Source organism: Bos taurus, chromosome 26 (assembly GCF_002263795.3).
Source record: "Bos taurus isolate L1 Dominette 01449 registration number 42190680 breed Hereford chromosome 26, ARS-UCD2.0, whole genome shotgun sequence".
NCBI lineage: Eukaryota > Metazoa > Chordata > Mammalia > Artiodactyla > Bovidae > Bos > Bos taurus.
The window spans coordinates 11,372,368-11,388,099 of NC_037353.1; the positions used below are offsets into that span (position 1 = coordinate 11,372,368).

Here is a 15,732-nt window from a genome sequence, read left to right on the forward strand (position 1 = left end):
TTACTCTGTAATGTACTTTGTCTTTTTTTTTTTTTTTTCCGATGTCTAATTCTGAGGAATCTTAACCTATTTTTAATTTTCCCTTTGGCAAACTGTTGAAGAACATTTACTTTTTGTGTTTATGCTAGAAAATCATTATAATATCCTCGTCTTGTGTATTTATTTTCTAGTGGAATATGAGATAGCTGAGTTGGCTATACCTAGGACGTGTTACTAAAAGAAAGATTTCATTATATGTCTTTAGGAAAGAGATTACAAATCTTCAAAGAGATTACATTATATAGCAAATGCTGTACATTTGTAAATTGATATGTGCCTCTTTATTTTTTAAAGATCTACAGTGGATTCAAGTATCTGATGCCAAAGAAGCGTATAGACTTTTAAAGCTAGGAACAAAGCACCAGAGTGTTGCTTTCACAAAACTGAACAATGCTTCTAGTAGAAGGTAAGGAGTAAATCTTGTGGTATAAGCCTGACCTGAGGCACCCAGGTGTTCTGTGCTCATTTGAAAGTGAAAGTCACATAGCCCCGTCGGACTCTGCGATCCCATGGACTGTAGCCCGCCAGGCTCCTCTGTCCGTGGAATGCTACAAGCAAGAATACTGGAGTGGATTGCCATTTCCTTCTCCAGGGATCTCCCCGACCCATGGATTGAACCTGGGTCTTCTGCATTGCACGCAGATTCTTTACCAACTGAGCTTATAGGGAAGCCCTAGTAGCTGTGCTTATTTAAATACAACTAATTTAAGATTAAATCAGACAGTAGGTTGTCTGATAAGATTATCAGGACTAATTTCATGTTCTAACATACAATTTACTAATTTGCACTCAAAGTGAAGTATTTTTATTCTCTCTATACGTGAATATCTAAACTCAATGTTTTAATTGCCTGTAATACAGGACATTTCTCTGGGTTTTTTCTGCTTACTCCATGAACATAGACACTGTATAAATACTGAGTTAGGCCAGTATTTCAAAGGGCTAAGGAAGGATTTTGTTTTAATGAAAGGGATTGGAGAATGAGAAACAAAAGGATGTTAAGTTTAAACAGTGAGATACTTAAAACAGATTTTCTCTTAAAGGGGAAAGAGCCCCGTCTCCCATGTATGGCTTAAGGACAACATATAATCCAGATAAGCCAATATTTAGTAGACATCTAAGCCAAATGTATACTTGGCTTGATTCAAGTGATTTAGCTGTACATTATACCTAAAAGCAATACCTTTGTAAGCAAATTGAGACTTTATTATGAATTACTTCATTCATAGAAGTTGGAATGTTGAGAAGAGTAAATTTGAAGGGTCTGGGGCTAAGTGAAAGAAAGATAAGCTCTTTGGTTTTAGTAGTTGAGTGTTGTGTAGGTGGCAGTGGAGCGCTAAACTGAGATACCTGACGGCTAGTTGGAGAATGTAGTACTGTGATGATGGCCAGTATTAGGGTGAAAATAGATATTGATTTAGATGCTTGCCTCTCCTATTAGAATGCAGAAATAAAGAAGGAATGATAATATGTAATCTTTGTTTATTTCTTTTAGTCACAGCATATTTACCATTAGAATATTACAGATTGAAGATTCAGAAATACCACATGTAATACGAGTCAGTGAGTAAGTTGAGCATTGTTTAAATTGTTATTATTTTGAATTTTTTTGTTTTGAAGAATTTTTTAAAGTTTTTTTCCTTTGGTTAATTTAGATTGTCTTTATGTGATCTTGCTGGCTCAGAACGAAGCATGAGGACACAGAATGAAGGTGAAAGGTTAAGAGAGACCGGGAATATCAACACTTCTTTATTGACTCTGGGAAAGTGTATCAGTGTTTTGAAGAATAGCGAAAAGTCAAAGTAAGAGTTGCTGAACATGTTATCAGCATATCAAGGATTATATTAATAATATTTACACTTTCAGCTTTGCTAGTTTTAGAAAGTTCTTTTCTTTTTAACTTGCTTCTTACATAATGACTAGGAATGATAGAAATGAAAAGCATTATCAGTCAATGCCAGTGACTCAGGTAAACAGTATTTTCTATAGCAAATATGTATCAACAGACAACTTAGATAATAAGCTTCTAATGCTGGTTTATTAACAGACTTTGAAACCATATTATTCTTATTAATGCACTGTGTTTTTCTAGATGTGGTAGATTTCTGTATTAACTAGCATTTTAGGCTAAGTAAATGATAAATCCAGCCTTTACCATTTTCTAGTTAAGGTTTATATATTGCATAATTGCTATACACTAGAGAACACAACCCACTTCATTGTGACTTCCTTTACATTTTGCCTAGTTGGTTATTATTGTCAGTATTAATAATAATAGTAGCAGTGTTTAAAGAAAACAACATGAATAAACAGAAAATGACTAGTACAAATGAAACTAATCACTAACCTAGAATTTAAGTCCATGGTTGTTATGTTATCTCTTTGTAAAATTTATCAGTATCCTGACTTCACAAGACTTGTTTTAACTTTTAATTTTTTGAAAATTTTTTCCATAGGTTTCAACAGCATGTGCCTTTCCGGGAAAGTAAATTGACCCACTATTTTCAAAGTTTTTTTAATGGTAAAGGGAAGATATGTATGATTGTCAACATTAGCCAATGTTCTTTTACCTATGATGAGACACTCAATGTGTTGAAGTTCTCAGCCATTGCACAAAAAGTAAATATAGCTAAATTTCAGAATTTGTTAAGCTTTGTATTATTAGAGTAGTAATGATTTTTTTTCTTAGAGTAGATAATACATTTTGCACTTACAGCTGTAAACCTAGAAAATAATTGAAAATTAAAAATGTAATATTTGAGTAGTAGGCATAGGAAAAAAATTGAAAGTTACCCCTGCTTAAGAGAAAATGACCTCAGTAATAAATAACTTACCCATTACAAATTGCAAGTACGCAGCGAACTATATGCTCTGCTGTCCGTCTGGCTTATATAGTGGCTAATCAGGAAACCACCTGCTGGAAATAGTACTAAGACCTTAACCCAGGAAAGTAGATTTATATGTAGTATACATGTGTAATTAGCTTTTTTCTTATCAAATATGTATTTGAGTATGCTAATTCCTTCTATATTTGGATAGATTTTTCTTTTTAATTCTCAAGTTGTCATTTGACTTAAATTTATAATTGTTTTTTCTTTGTTGACAGTTTTTGCCTTTGTTTTAAAAGTTACATTCAATATTTTACCAGGTTTATGTTCCAGATATTTTAAATTGCTCTCAAGAGAAATCATTTGGACCTGTCAAATCTTCTCAAGATGAATCATTAGATATTAATAATTCAGATAATAAAATACTAAATGAAAAAAGATCCACAATTTCATGGGAAAGTAGCCTGGAAGATGTGGTGGAAGATGAAGATTTGGTTGAGGATCTAGAAAAAGCTGAAGAAAAGCAGAATGTGGAAACTGAATTTATTGATGAAGATCTACATGATACATTAGAGGATGATAAGGCTTTTAGTAGCCATGCAGGGAAGAGAGTATGTATTAACTCATACTTCTAAAATTGGCTTATTTATTATTCTGAAGTTATGGTTAGTAATTCTTAAGGCTCTTTCTCCCATTTTTTCCAACAATACACTAAGTTTATCTTTCATTACATGTTTTGAAAGTTGCCATTTCCTTCTCCAATACATGAAAGTGAAAAGTGAAAGTGAAGTCGCTCAGTCATGTTTGACTCTTAGCGACCCCATGGACTGCAGCCTACCAGGCTCCTGCGTCCATGGGATTTTCCAGGCAAGAGTACTGGAGTAGGGTGCCATTGCCTTCTCCAAATATAATGAATACTCATTTGCATTTCATCTGGATTTGCTAGTTGTTAAAATTTTACCATTTTTATATTCTCTTTCTGTGAGTGTGAATACACATCTTTTTTGCCTGTATCATTTGAAAACAAGATGCAGACATAATGACACCTTACAACTAACTACTTCAGCATGTTTCCCAAGAACATGGGTGTGTTCCTCACAATCAAAAGGCCATTTTCATACCTAAGCACTTTCACATTAATACAGTAACATAGTGTTGTATTGTCCATATCGAGATTTCTCTAGTGGTCCAAGTATTTCCTTTCATAGCCACTTTGTTTTTGATCTACAATTCAATACATTGCTTTTGATTATCACGTTTCTTTAGTTAATCTCTAATCTAGCATAGATATTTTTGAAAATTTGTGGTTAATTGTCTTGTAAAAAACCTCCAGTCTGGATCATCTTATTATCATAAGATAATTATCATAAGATGATCCAGGTTTAACACTTTAGGCAAGCTTGTTATATATATGAAGTTCTGAATTTCCCATTGAATCACATTAGGAGGCAGACAGTGTCTAATTTCTCAATTTTTGGTGAAGCCAAGTTTTAGTTAACTCGGTGTTGTGTTTCAGGTCTCTTTTCATTGTTCCCCAGTATCGTTTCACCCTGTGATTTTAGCATACTCCTCCAAAATTTTACCTTGCAGTCTTAAGTACAAGAGTGCAAAATGTGTGCCTAGTACCGATTATTCTATTTTAAAAAATCACTTGATCATCTTATATTTATAGAAACAAATAAGATTTAATGGTGTTTCTTATAATTTCTGTCCAAATAAAATTCATACATATATTTAAGTTTCATTAATCCTGAAATACGGCTTCCCAGGTGGCTCAGTGGTAAAGAATTCGCCTGCCAGGGCAGGAGATGCAGGTTTGATTCCTAGGTCAGAAAGATCTCCTGGGGAAGGAAATGGCAACTTGCTCTCATATTCTTGCCTGGAGAATCCCATGGACAGAGGAACCTCTCGAGCTACAGTCCATGGGGTTGTAAAGAGGCGGACACGACTGAGTGAGTGAGCACGCATGCACACAGTTCTGAAATATAGATCATGTCCACATTACTGGTTCCCCTCATTAACTGACTTGAGTGGTGTTGACACATCTGACATCATAGTACTCTTTTGGACTATAGACGTTTAAATAGATCAGTGATGTATTGAGTTAAATACTCTCATCTTAATAGTTTATTCCAGTGTCCCTGAAAGCCATTGTTGTGCCTGTGTTGCTTAGGAATGAAGATGAAAGCTTCAGATGCCATTAGTCCTAGTTTATCTGGTCACCATGTGATTGAACATGCTTTACCCTGGATCTCTGTAATGTTGTACTTCCCTCAGTGAAAAACTAGGCTAAGTTGTTAATAGTCATCCTTTAATTTTTTTTTGATCTCAAAACTGAAGTTTATATATCAATGTAATGTTTGTTAAACTTATTAAGTTAGTCATTTATGAATTTATTAAGGAAAAATAATGTCATTTATGTAGGATTATGTAGTGTAAATGCATATCTTATAATATTTACTAGGTACTTCAAAATTAAAATTTCATCCAAGTTTTTTGTAATACTTCTCAAAATTAAAATGATTAGGCTTCTCATGCTTCACATTGTTAGCATTTTATTAATTAGAGGGTTGTCAGTATTAAAGATCATTATGAAATTATTAAAGATCATTATGAAATATATTGATAGTAACATATCTATGCTTAAAATTCATTTAACTTGAATAACCAACCAGAATTTTTTTCACTCAATACTTTATCATATACTAACAGTGGTAGAAAACTAGTTGTTGAGAATTACTGAAAGAAACCAATTTCCCAAGGTTTTCATACAGATTTCTCTGAGTCTCCCACATTTCTTCTTCCATGTGAAAAGTGAAAGTGTTAGTAAGTCGTGTCTGACTCTCTGTGACCCCGTGGACTGTGCCTGCCAGGCTCCTCTGTCCATGGGATTTCCCAGGCAGAAATTCTGGAGTGGCTTGCCATTCCCTTCTGCAGAGGATCTTTCCCACCCAGGGACTGAACCTGGGTCCCCTCCATTGCAGATGGGTTCTGTACCATCTGAGCCATTAGGGAAGCCCCTCTTCTTCAATAGTTACTGTGAGTTACTATTAAATATTTATTGTTTTGAACAGTGGGAAAAGAATGTGGTTATTTAAAATTATAAAAATATTATATAATCATGACAGAGTCTAGAAAAAGAAAAAGGGAAATAAATATAAATGTCTCTAAATCTACTTATCGTGTTAATAGATTTTTACTGTTTGTTACAATGTTGTTAACTGATTTTCTTCATTTAAAAATAAATTGTGGAAATTATGAATTGTAAATATGTCATCATAATTCATTACAGTAGTTTCACTGTATGATGGTGCTATAGTTGAACCCATTTCTTAAGTTTGACTTTCAAGTTGCATTTTACTTTTTCTTTTTTGTTTACATATAACCACTCATTGTTGCAAAAAACACAGTGTCTATTTTATAGCCAAAATATAAAATTATTTCCTCAGTAGAAGTTCTTAGAATTTCAAAGTCAAGATATCTGTAAAATATTTTCAAATATAAAGTTGAGAAAGTGAAAGATCTGTAGCTTTGAGAGAGTTTATTAGTTTCTTATTGAGAAACTTTAATCAGAAACCTTAAAAAAAGGCTATCAGGCTGTTTTCTTGACTGCTATAATTTACATACCTATACTGGCTATAATGTCAAATTTTAATTGTTTTATTGTTTATTGTCCATGTTAAATGATTAATTATGTGTGTGCTTTCAAAGACAGAGTTGTTGCTTACATTTGGATAGTTATAGAAACCCAATAAAATATGTAATATCTCCCTTTGCCATTTTGAAAACTGGGGATTCACAGTAACTGCTCTGTGTAACATGTCAGGTTTATATTTTGACAGACTAACTTTAAACTCAGACTTAAGCATTTACCACAGACTTGGTCCTTACTTTCCCTACCTAGGAAATTTGAGTGCTCCTACTAAGTATAAAAAGGGTTGTGTAGATTAAATGAAATAAAATATGAACTCCCCAAAGTAGTTCCTAGTAGATAACAGATGCTCATATTTTCTTTCCCCTTCATTCTTTGTGTAACCAGACAGACATTTGAACTGTGTTTCTAAAATGTGGTGAGACGAACTTGATTTTTCACATTAATCAATCTCTGCATATACATAGTTTTTAGTGAAAATACTATCTTTGGTAAAAAGAAACATAGTAATGAAATGAAAAGTTTTATTTTTAAACACATGGAATATCTTTCTCTTGGAATTTATTTGCTTTTTAATTAGAATTTTAATATTTATATTTTAGAAACTTCTGGATTTAATAGAAGATTTGAAAAAAAAACTAATAAATGAAAGAAAGGAAAAGTTAACATTGGAATTTAAAATTCGTGACGAAGTTACACAGGAGTTTACTCAGTATTTGGCCCAACGAGAAGCTGACTTTAAGTAAGTTTTTTTGTTCATGTCTAATAAAAATTGAAAATTTTATTTACTTGTGAAAAAAATTTATTTTTGCTTTTTTATATTAGGTGACTTCTAAACTCTAATCTTTATGCAAGCTTGAAAATAGCTATTACTAATCCCCATGGTGACTGTGAATTATATATGAGTGAGCATTTAAATTGACTTTTAATTTATAAGTCTTTTTATTTACTTTCTGAGCTCAGATGGTAAAGAATCTGCCTTCAATGCAAGAGACCTGGGGTCTATTCCTGGGTCAGAACGATCCCCTGGAGAAGGAAATGTCAACCCACTTCAGTATTCTTGCCTGGAAAGTCCCATGAACAGATGAGCCTGGTGGGCTAGTCAGTGGGGTCTCAGAGAGTTGGACACGACTCAGCAACTAACATTTTCACACTTTTACTTTAATTTATAATGTGCTTAACCTTAGAAATTTAAAATAAAAATGTAAAGTAGTGGTTTTTCTGTTTCTTAATGGGATTTATTTCTGTTATAAAGGGAAACTCTCCTTCAGGAACGAGAAATTTTAGAAGAAAATGCTGAATGTCGTTTGGCTATTTTCAAGGATTTGATTGGTAAATGTGATGCTCAGGAGGAACCAAAGAATGAAGATCATGCCATAAAAGATGAAACTGAAGTATGTTTACTGAAATATTAAATACATGAAGTATAGGTACCAGGATTTAGTATATAACATCAGTGATAATTTAATATACTTCAGATTTTTAAAAAAACTTAATATGTAACTTTAAGTAAGTGTGCTTTGTTAGGAATATAAACACAAATAGTTTAAGTATAGCTATTGAACTTAGGAAAAAGTAGCTTTTACGTTTATATCTCAGTTTGGTGTTGCTTGAGTCATTGTGTTGTTTGTAGGTAGATTGCTTTTTGTCTGATTATGGGATACCCACTCAGATTTGTTTTAAACTCAAGAATTTTATGTGGCTGACAGACTTGTGGGATCATTTAATTCTATTCTGATTAAAACAAAAATATATATAGAAAAATCATTCTTGCTTGGCTGAATAACCGTTCTCTACTGTTTAGGAAACATTTTTCTTTTCTGCTGCTTCTACGGAAGCTGAAATTAATCACATCTTTTTGGAATGGTTGGTTGTTTTTGTTTTGCTTTGTTTTTTAATTACTCAGTTCAGCGGTCCACGATGATAATGTCTAGGCTCTTGCCCTCAAACCATCATTCTGTGTCCCTGACATAGTTTGGGATTCAGTCTGAATTGTGAAAATGAGGATTTGTTTCTTCAGCTTGCCCAAAAAATATTTTAAAGACTCATATGACTAAAAGTATACCTGAACTAGGTAATTATAATTGTTCTGTAAACTGTACATAAACAACGTACAGTTTATGACATTGTTCTTACGGAGAAATAAAGTCTCATGTTCCATAAAATAGAAGATGACTAATGGAACACATCTTTTTCATATTTGGAGCTACTTCTATATAAGAAAACATAAACATGTCTATAGTCACCTAATAGAAAAACATAAATAATATGTTTAAAAAATTGTAAGTTGTGCATTTGTTTTGCTATTTGTTTTTAAAACATGCTAGATGGTACCACACTGAAGTAGTGAAAGCCACTGTTAACATTAGGCATGTGGTTTTTGCTGTTTTTAGGAAGGACATAATTATGTAGGAATTGAAGATATTATTGATTCTCTTCAAGATGATGTCACTGGTATTAAGAAACAGGCTGAAATTGCTCACTTATATATTGCATCTCTTGCTGACCCCCAGGAAGCTATTGCTTGTTTAGAAATAAAGTTTAATCAAGTTAAAGCTGAATTAGCTAAAACCAAAGAAGAATTAATCAAAACCCGAGAAGAGTTAAAAAAGAGAGAAAGTGGTAAGTGGTTGTATTATATCCCTATGTAGATGTTACAAATTCTTAAAAAGACAGTTGGTAAGTATGAGATTTATGCAGCTTATTTACAAACTGGTCAGAAAATGATGGAGGTAACATTTAATATTTTACCATTTGTATGAGTTTACAGTAATTTACTAGTAAAAATATATTTTTCCTTTTCTTTACTTTTAGACTAATATTACTAGAAAATAGACTTTCAGGAAAACCCAAAACCTAAGTATAGCTTTATTAGCAAATTAAGAAATCTCATAGGAAATTGTAAAGCTGTGAAGTTTGTTCATTTATATGTGTGTGTGTGTGTGTGTGTGTGTGTGTGTGTGGTGGTGGGGGACTGGGAGGACTTGTCACACCTGAGTTTCAAGTATTAGATGAAATACGCTGCCCTTTTCTGTGTGAACAAGATGGGTGGAAAATAGCAGATAAGTGATGCCTCATTATGAAGTGGATCAGAAAGGTATAAGCTACTTCTCTTCTGACATTATTCCAGAAATTTCCTACTATTGAGCAGATGGCATTCATTTTTGCCCTGGGTTTTGAAAGTAGCTTTTTCAGAAACAGTACTCTCTGGTGGTAGAATTTGTAGCTGTTTGTGTACTTTTAGGGCTGTGAAAATTCTTTTTCCTGAGTATAACAATGAAGTGTCTGCTGTAGCAGCTTATGTTTCATGTTTATTTAGTGATATATTTTTTTAGGTGCTTAGATATTTATTTTTAATATTCTTACTTTTTCAGAATCAGAAATTAATTTAAATTCATTGGTTCAAGAGCTTGAGAAATCTAATAAGGTAATGCGTTTAAGCTTTATTTTATCTTAATAAGGAAATTAATAAGTAAAATTGACAGTATGGATAATTAATGAGTATATAAGTGACTTCACTCTCATACCTCTTTCCATATATGGTCTCTGGAAAGTTTCTTGGTCTTTCCAGAAAAGGTTTTATTTGTATATGTGTATATATATGTGTGTGTATGTGTGTAACATACATCTTTTAAAAATTTTATACAAATAGGATTGTAGTTCTGTGTCTTGCTTTCTTCCTTTAGAAGGCATCTTAGATCTGTATGTGCTGCCAGAGAATCATCTCTATGTCACTCTTTTACCAGGTACATTGTATTGAATAGATTATTTAAATAGTATTTATCTTGTCTGAAGTTACTGTTTTAAAATTTAGGATATGGCCTGATCAGTGTGCAGCATCAGAATCTGAAAATCTCTTGCACTTTATACCTTCAGATCAGATAATTACTCTAAGTGGTTGTAGATGGATTTGACATTGTGAGATCTAAGTATGAAATTGCAGGGATACATAGAGGTGAAGTGAATTTAAAACTCTAAACTTAATATTTTTCCTGACCTTCTCTTAACTTACATTTGTTCTTCTAAAGAGCTGAATATTTTAACATATGATCAGATATAAATAATTGGAAATCTTGGCATCTAATACCCAGTACTTAAAAAGATAACCAAAATAATGTACTCAATACAAGACATTTTAGCTGTTGTTTAGACAATTCCTATTCTCCTTTCCTTTTATTTTTTTCCTATTTATAAAAATAGCTGCTAGTTGTAAACATACTGTTATATTAAACTATGTAAAATAGAAGGTACAGTAGTCCCCCGTAATGTCTCTCTTACATTGAAAACAAATCCAAACCAACTTGCTTGGTAGCTCTTAGAGATTATTTTATGTATATATACACATACATACACACATATATGTATTTTTTATAGAACATTTTCTATGAACTCTTTAAAGTTCTTTAGTTGTCTAAGTCTCACAACAACCTTATGATGCAGATACTGTTATTTTTTTACGTAGGCATTAAATAACTTGCTTGAGGTTCACAACTAGAAAGTAGAGAAGCTTGGAATCAAACCCAGATCATGTGACTCCTGATTCCTCTTATCCATTATGATGTATTGCTTCTCTTTCATTTTATATTTAGGCATGTTAATTTTTTAAAATAAAGTCATGCTATGCATAGTGTATTGCTGTTGTTTTGTTTTGTTTTGTTTTTTTTGCTTAATCTTAAAATTTGAAGCAGTTCTAAACTGTATCATATTTGCATTCTAGTTATCCCCAAAGTACATTGACTAAACTTTGTTTTTTCCCTTCCCAAAGAAAATAATTATGCAGAATCAAAGAATTCAAGAGTTGATGGATAAAATTGACCAAAAAGAGGATACTATTAACAAATTTCAGAACCTAAAATTTCATATGGAAAACACATGTAAAGGCAGTGTAAGAATCTAATTTTATTTGTGTTATAAATTAAATAAAGAATATGTTTTGTTTGGTTTAAAATTATTTAAAATAGCTGATACAACTTGAGACTAATTCACTAAGAATGTTGACTTGCTTATCTTGGCATTGAATGCAATTCACTATTGCACCGAGATGAATTTTTGAAAACTTAGAAGATGGCAGTTTGATCTCTACAAACTAAGCTATGAATGCTTTGTACGTAAAAGGGACAAGACCGTGTAGCCCTTAGAAGTTTAAGCCTCAGCAAACTGGATGGGGAGCTCTGGGGTGAAAGAAACTTAAATGTGCTTTGATTCCACAGATCATAAAGATCTGTATCTCTCTGTAGCTCTACTCTATTGATATATCTGTCTATATCTGTATGTCCATTTCTGTAGAACTATAAATGACATTAGGTTTTAGAAGCTTGTTTCTAGTTTGTACAATTTTGCTAAAGTTCATCTATTTAATAGCAGGGATATTTTCTTTTAAAAATTACATTATAACTATAGCATATAAAGCCTTTATGGGCTTGTCAGGGCTCAGCAGTGAAGAATCCGCTTGCCATGCAGGAGGTATGGATTCAATCCCTGGGTCGGGAAGATCCCTGCAGAAGGAAATGGCAACCCAGTCCAGTGTGTCTTGCCTGACGAATCCCATGGACAGAGGAGCCTTGTGGGCTACTCTCCATACTGTTGCAAAAGAGTTGGACACGACTCAGTGACTAAAATATAAACTACAGTGTTTTAAGGGTTTTTAAGTAGCCTTTCATAAATAGAAATTTAGGTAATTTTATATTTAGTTAGTTTAGGATTGGATGATCAGCCTGTCTTTTAGTTGTTTTATTAAACAATGGTTTTTGGCTTTCTTTTATATTCATTTTTTATTGCAGTACCTTCAAATTATTTTTTGACATATTGTTAATAACACAATAGGTTGAGTAAATTAATAGCTAAAATTCTCTGCTTTTGTATGTCTTTTCTCTAACAGAGGCAAGCGTGGTATACAGTAGTTTCCCTTTATCTGCAATTTCAGTTTCTGTGGGTTAACCAAGGTCAGAAGGATTAAATGAAAAATGCCTGAAATAATTCATGAGTTTTACATTGTGTGCTGTTCTGAGTAGTATGGTGAAAGCTTATGCCATATTGCTCCATCCTGCCTGGCCTGACTCATCCCTTTGTCTAGCATATCCCTCCTGTTAGTCTTGTTTATCAGATTGTCTGTTGTTGGTATCATAGTGCTGTGTTAGAGTAATGCTGATTTTGCTTAATAATGCCCCCAAAGCAGAAGCGTAGTGATGCTGACAATTTGGATATGTCATAGAGAAGCTATAAAGTGCTTTGTTTAAAAGTAAAGGTAAAAATTCTCAATAAGGAAAAAAAAAATTGTATGCTGAGGTTGCTAAGATCTATGGCAAGAATGAATTTTCTATTTGTGAAATTGTGAAGAAGGAAGAAGAAAATCTGTGCTAGTTTTGCTGTCGCACCTCAAACTGCAAAAGTTATGGCCGTAGAGCATAGGTGCTTAAGATGTAAAAAGCATTAAATCTGTACAAGATAATTTTGAGAGCAACAGAGGCTGCATTCACATAACTTATTATGGTATATTGTTATAATTGTTCTATTTTATTATTGTTAATCTCATTCTGTGCTTAATTTTTAAAAAAAAAAATATTTATTTGGCTCTGCCAGATCTTAGCTGTGGCGTGAGGGATCTTTAGTTGCAGCATGTAGGACCTAGTTTCCTGACCAGGAATCAAACCTGAGTCCCGGGCACTGGGAGCAGGAAGTTTTAGCCACTGGGCCATCAGGAAGGTCCCTGTGCTTAATTTTTAAATTAAACTTTAGGCATGTACTAAACTTTGTAAGCATGTAAAGGAAAAAGCATAGTGTATATAGGATTCAATATTTCCATGGTTTAAGGCAACTGCTAGGTCTCAGAATGTATTCTCTATAGGTAAGCAGGGACTACCGTACTATAAAATGTTACATTTGACCCTCCTTTGGGTCTTGAGAGTTGAATGCCAGTACCCACAACTTTCTCTGTATCATCTCAACATCAGATAGGTTTTTGATGCTACAAGGGTAAATAAGGAACATTGTCTGGAGAACCATAGCTCAACCTTTGTCTACTCTTGTAGCAGACCTCTCTTTTGGCATTTATTATAATATTTATTAATTATAGATAAATATAAATGCCATTTATTGGCATTTATCATTATTTTGGCATTTATTATTGGCGTTTATTCACTCCATCTGACTTTTTGTCACTTCCGTTGAATACGTTATTGTAAATTAATTAATAATTATATTAACAGTTTAGGATTTATGTTAATATAGTTATCAACAAATTATATTGGTAATGTAATTAATATTTTAATTATAATTTATAATCATATATTGTTGGATTTCTTTCCAGATCTGTTTTATGTATTATTGTTTAACTTTTCTGAACTGGGAGAATACCCCTGTAGTAAGGTAGAGAGTTAGGAGGAGAAGCATAAAATGATTTATTTTGTCAAGAAAAACTGAGATTCTGTGTGCCGGATGCTCTGCTAGATTCTAGGGATTATACAGATTAATAAAAACTACTCCCCTTAACAACTCCCCAGTAAGAGAAAAGCAACATAAATGTATTTATAATGAAATGTGCAGTGGTAATCAGTATGTACAAGAAGCTGAGAATAGAAGGGTTTGAGAGAATACTTTGTGCAGATGAAAATGATTAAGTTGAATCTTAAATGGCAAGTGAAATTTATCTAGTCCAAAGTAGGAGCAGTTGGTGGGTGTGAGGGACAAGAAGATACACTGCTTTTCTAGATAAAAGAATCAGAATGCACAGTTATGGACATAGAAGGCTTTCAGTCAGTGTAGGAAAGTATAAGTTTTAATAATTTGCTCAAGAAGAAAGTTTGAAGCAGGAGAAGTGAATAATGATGCTAGGAGCAGTAGATTGGGGTGAGATAGTGTGTGTGTTAGTCACTCACTTGTGTCCGACTGTGCGACCCCATGGATCACAGCCCTCCAGACTTCTCTGTCCATGGGATTGATTCTCCAGGCAAGAATACTGGAGTGTGTTGACATTTCTTTCTCCAGGGGATCTTCCTGTCCCAGGGATCAAACCGGGATCTCCTGCACTGCAGGCAGATTCTTTACCATTTGAGCCACCAGGGAAGCAAAAGGCCTTAAATACTTCATTAAAGCATTTGGGTTGTATTCTGTAGGCAGCAAGGAGTCTAAGGAGAAGGATAGCAAAGTTGATTTTTTATTTTGAGTTGATATTTTTAGAAACTTGGAAGATAGGATTGAAGTGGAATTAGAATGAAGGCTGGGAGACCAACTAGAAACCTCTTGGAAAAGTTCTGGTGATAGCTGATGAGGTTTTGATTTAAGGTAGTTGGGTAGTGGTAGTATGGATTAAGAAGAGGAAATTGATTTGTGAAATAAAAGGAGGAAAAACTTTTTACAACTTAGGGCTTTTGACTTTTTCAAGTAAATGAATTGCTGGACCTCCAGGCTCTTAGCACTTTGAGATTATTTGCCACCTGTTTTTGTTGAGTGAGTGAGTGAAAGTTGCTCAGTCTGTCCGACTTTGCGACCTCATGGGCTATACAGTCCATGGAATTCTCCAGGTCAGAATACTGGAGTGGGTAGCCGTTCGCCTCTCCAGGGATGAAACCCAGGTCTTCCGCATTGCAGGTGGATTGTTTACCAGCTGAGCCACCAGGGAAGCCCAGGAATACTGGAGTGGATAGCCTATCCCTTCTCCAGGGCATTTTCTGAACCAGGAATCGAAACAGTGTCTCCTGCATTGCAGGCGAATTCTTTACCAGCTGAGCTCCCAGGACTTGATCTGAATTTTAAGTTCAGCCTTAGATTTGTTGAAGGTTAAGGAAAAAAAAAAAAAACTAGAAAAAGAGAAGCCAGAGACAGATCACTTCTATTGCCTACAACTTTGAAGAAGATTGTTGGAACTTTAGCAGGGGATTATATCTATTTCTGTAGTATGTTTGCATATCACGTAATGTTAATAATGTTTATGTAAATAATAGTAAAAAAGCAATATAAAGTAAGCAATATTCCTAATTTAATAATCCTTGCCTTTGAGTAAATTTTTTAGATAGGCTCTAGACTCTGTTTTATCAACTAACTTAAAACAGTGTGCTAACTTGTTCACATAAATAAATGCAAAGTAAATTAGAACTTAACCTGACTGTGCTGATCAACTGTTGATCTAGGGTCACTGTTCCAAAGAGTCCAAAGCAGACTCTTTTAATGATTAAAAGTTTGTTTTGAATGGTTCTTTAGCATCCTTCCTAACAAGAA

At 33.4% G+C, this 15,732-nt stretch overlaps 1 protein-coding gene across 4 annotated transcripts in view; it reads left to right on the forward strand.

The window, feature by feature from the left end:
- KIF20B (kinesin family member 20B) overlaps nt 1-15,732 on the forward strand; it is an 83,974-nt gene that overhangs the window by 20,697 nt on the left and 47,545 nt on the right. For 2 of the 4 annotated variants that reach the window (XM_005225362.5, XM_010819733.4), the window contains exons 9-18: nt 334-445; nt 1,535-1,606; nt 1,695-1,841; nt 2,496-2,658; nt 3,188-3,478; nt 7,122-7,261; nt 7,775-7,913; nt 8,913-9,141; nt 9,894-9,946; nt 11,285-11,404. In XM_005225362.5, coding sequence (XP_005225419.1) covers nt 334-445; nt 1,535-1,606; nt 1,695-1,841; nt 2,496-2,658; nt 3,188-3,478; nt 7,122-7,261; nt 7,775-7,913; nt 8,913-9,141; nt 9,894-9,946; nt 11,285-11,404 — 1,466 coding nt within the window. The remainder of the gene's footprint in view (nt 1-333; nt 446-1,534; nt 1,607-1,694; nt 1,842-2,495; nt 2,659-3,187; nt 3,479-7,121; nt 7,262-7,774; nt 7,914-8,912; nt 9,142-9,893; nt 9,947-11,284; nt 11,405-15,732) is intronic. The other 2 variants (XM_005225363.5, NM_001105258.2) reach the window with 1 other exon arrangement.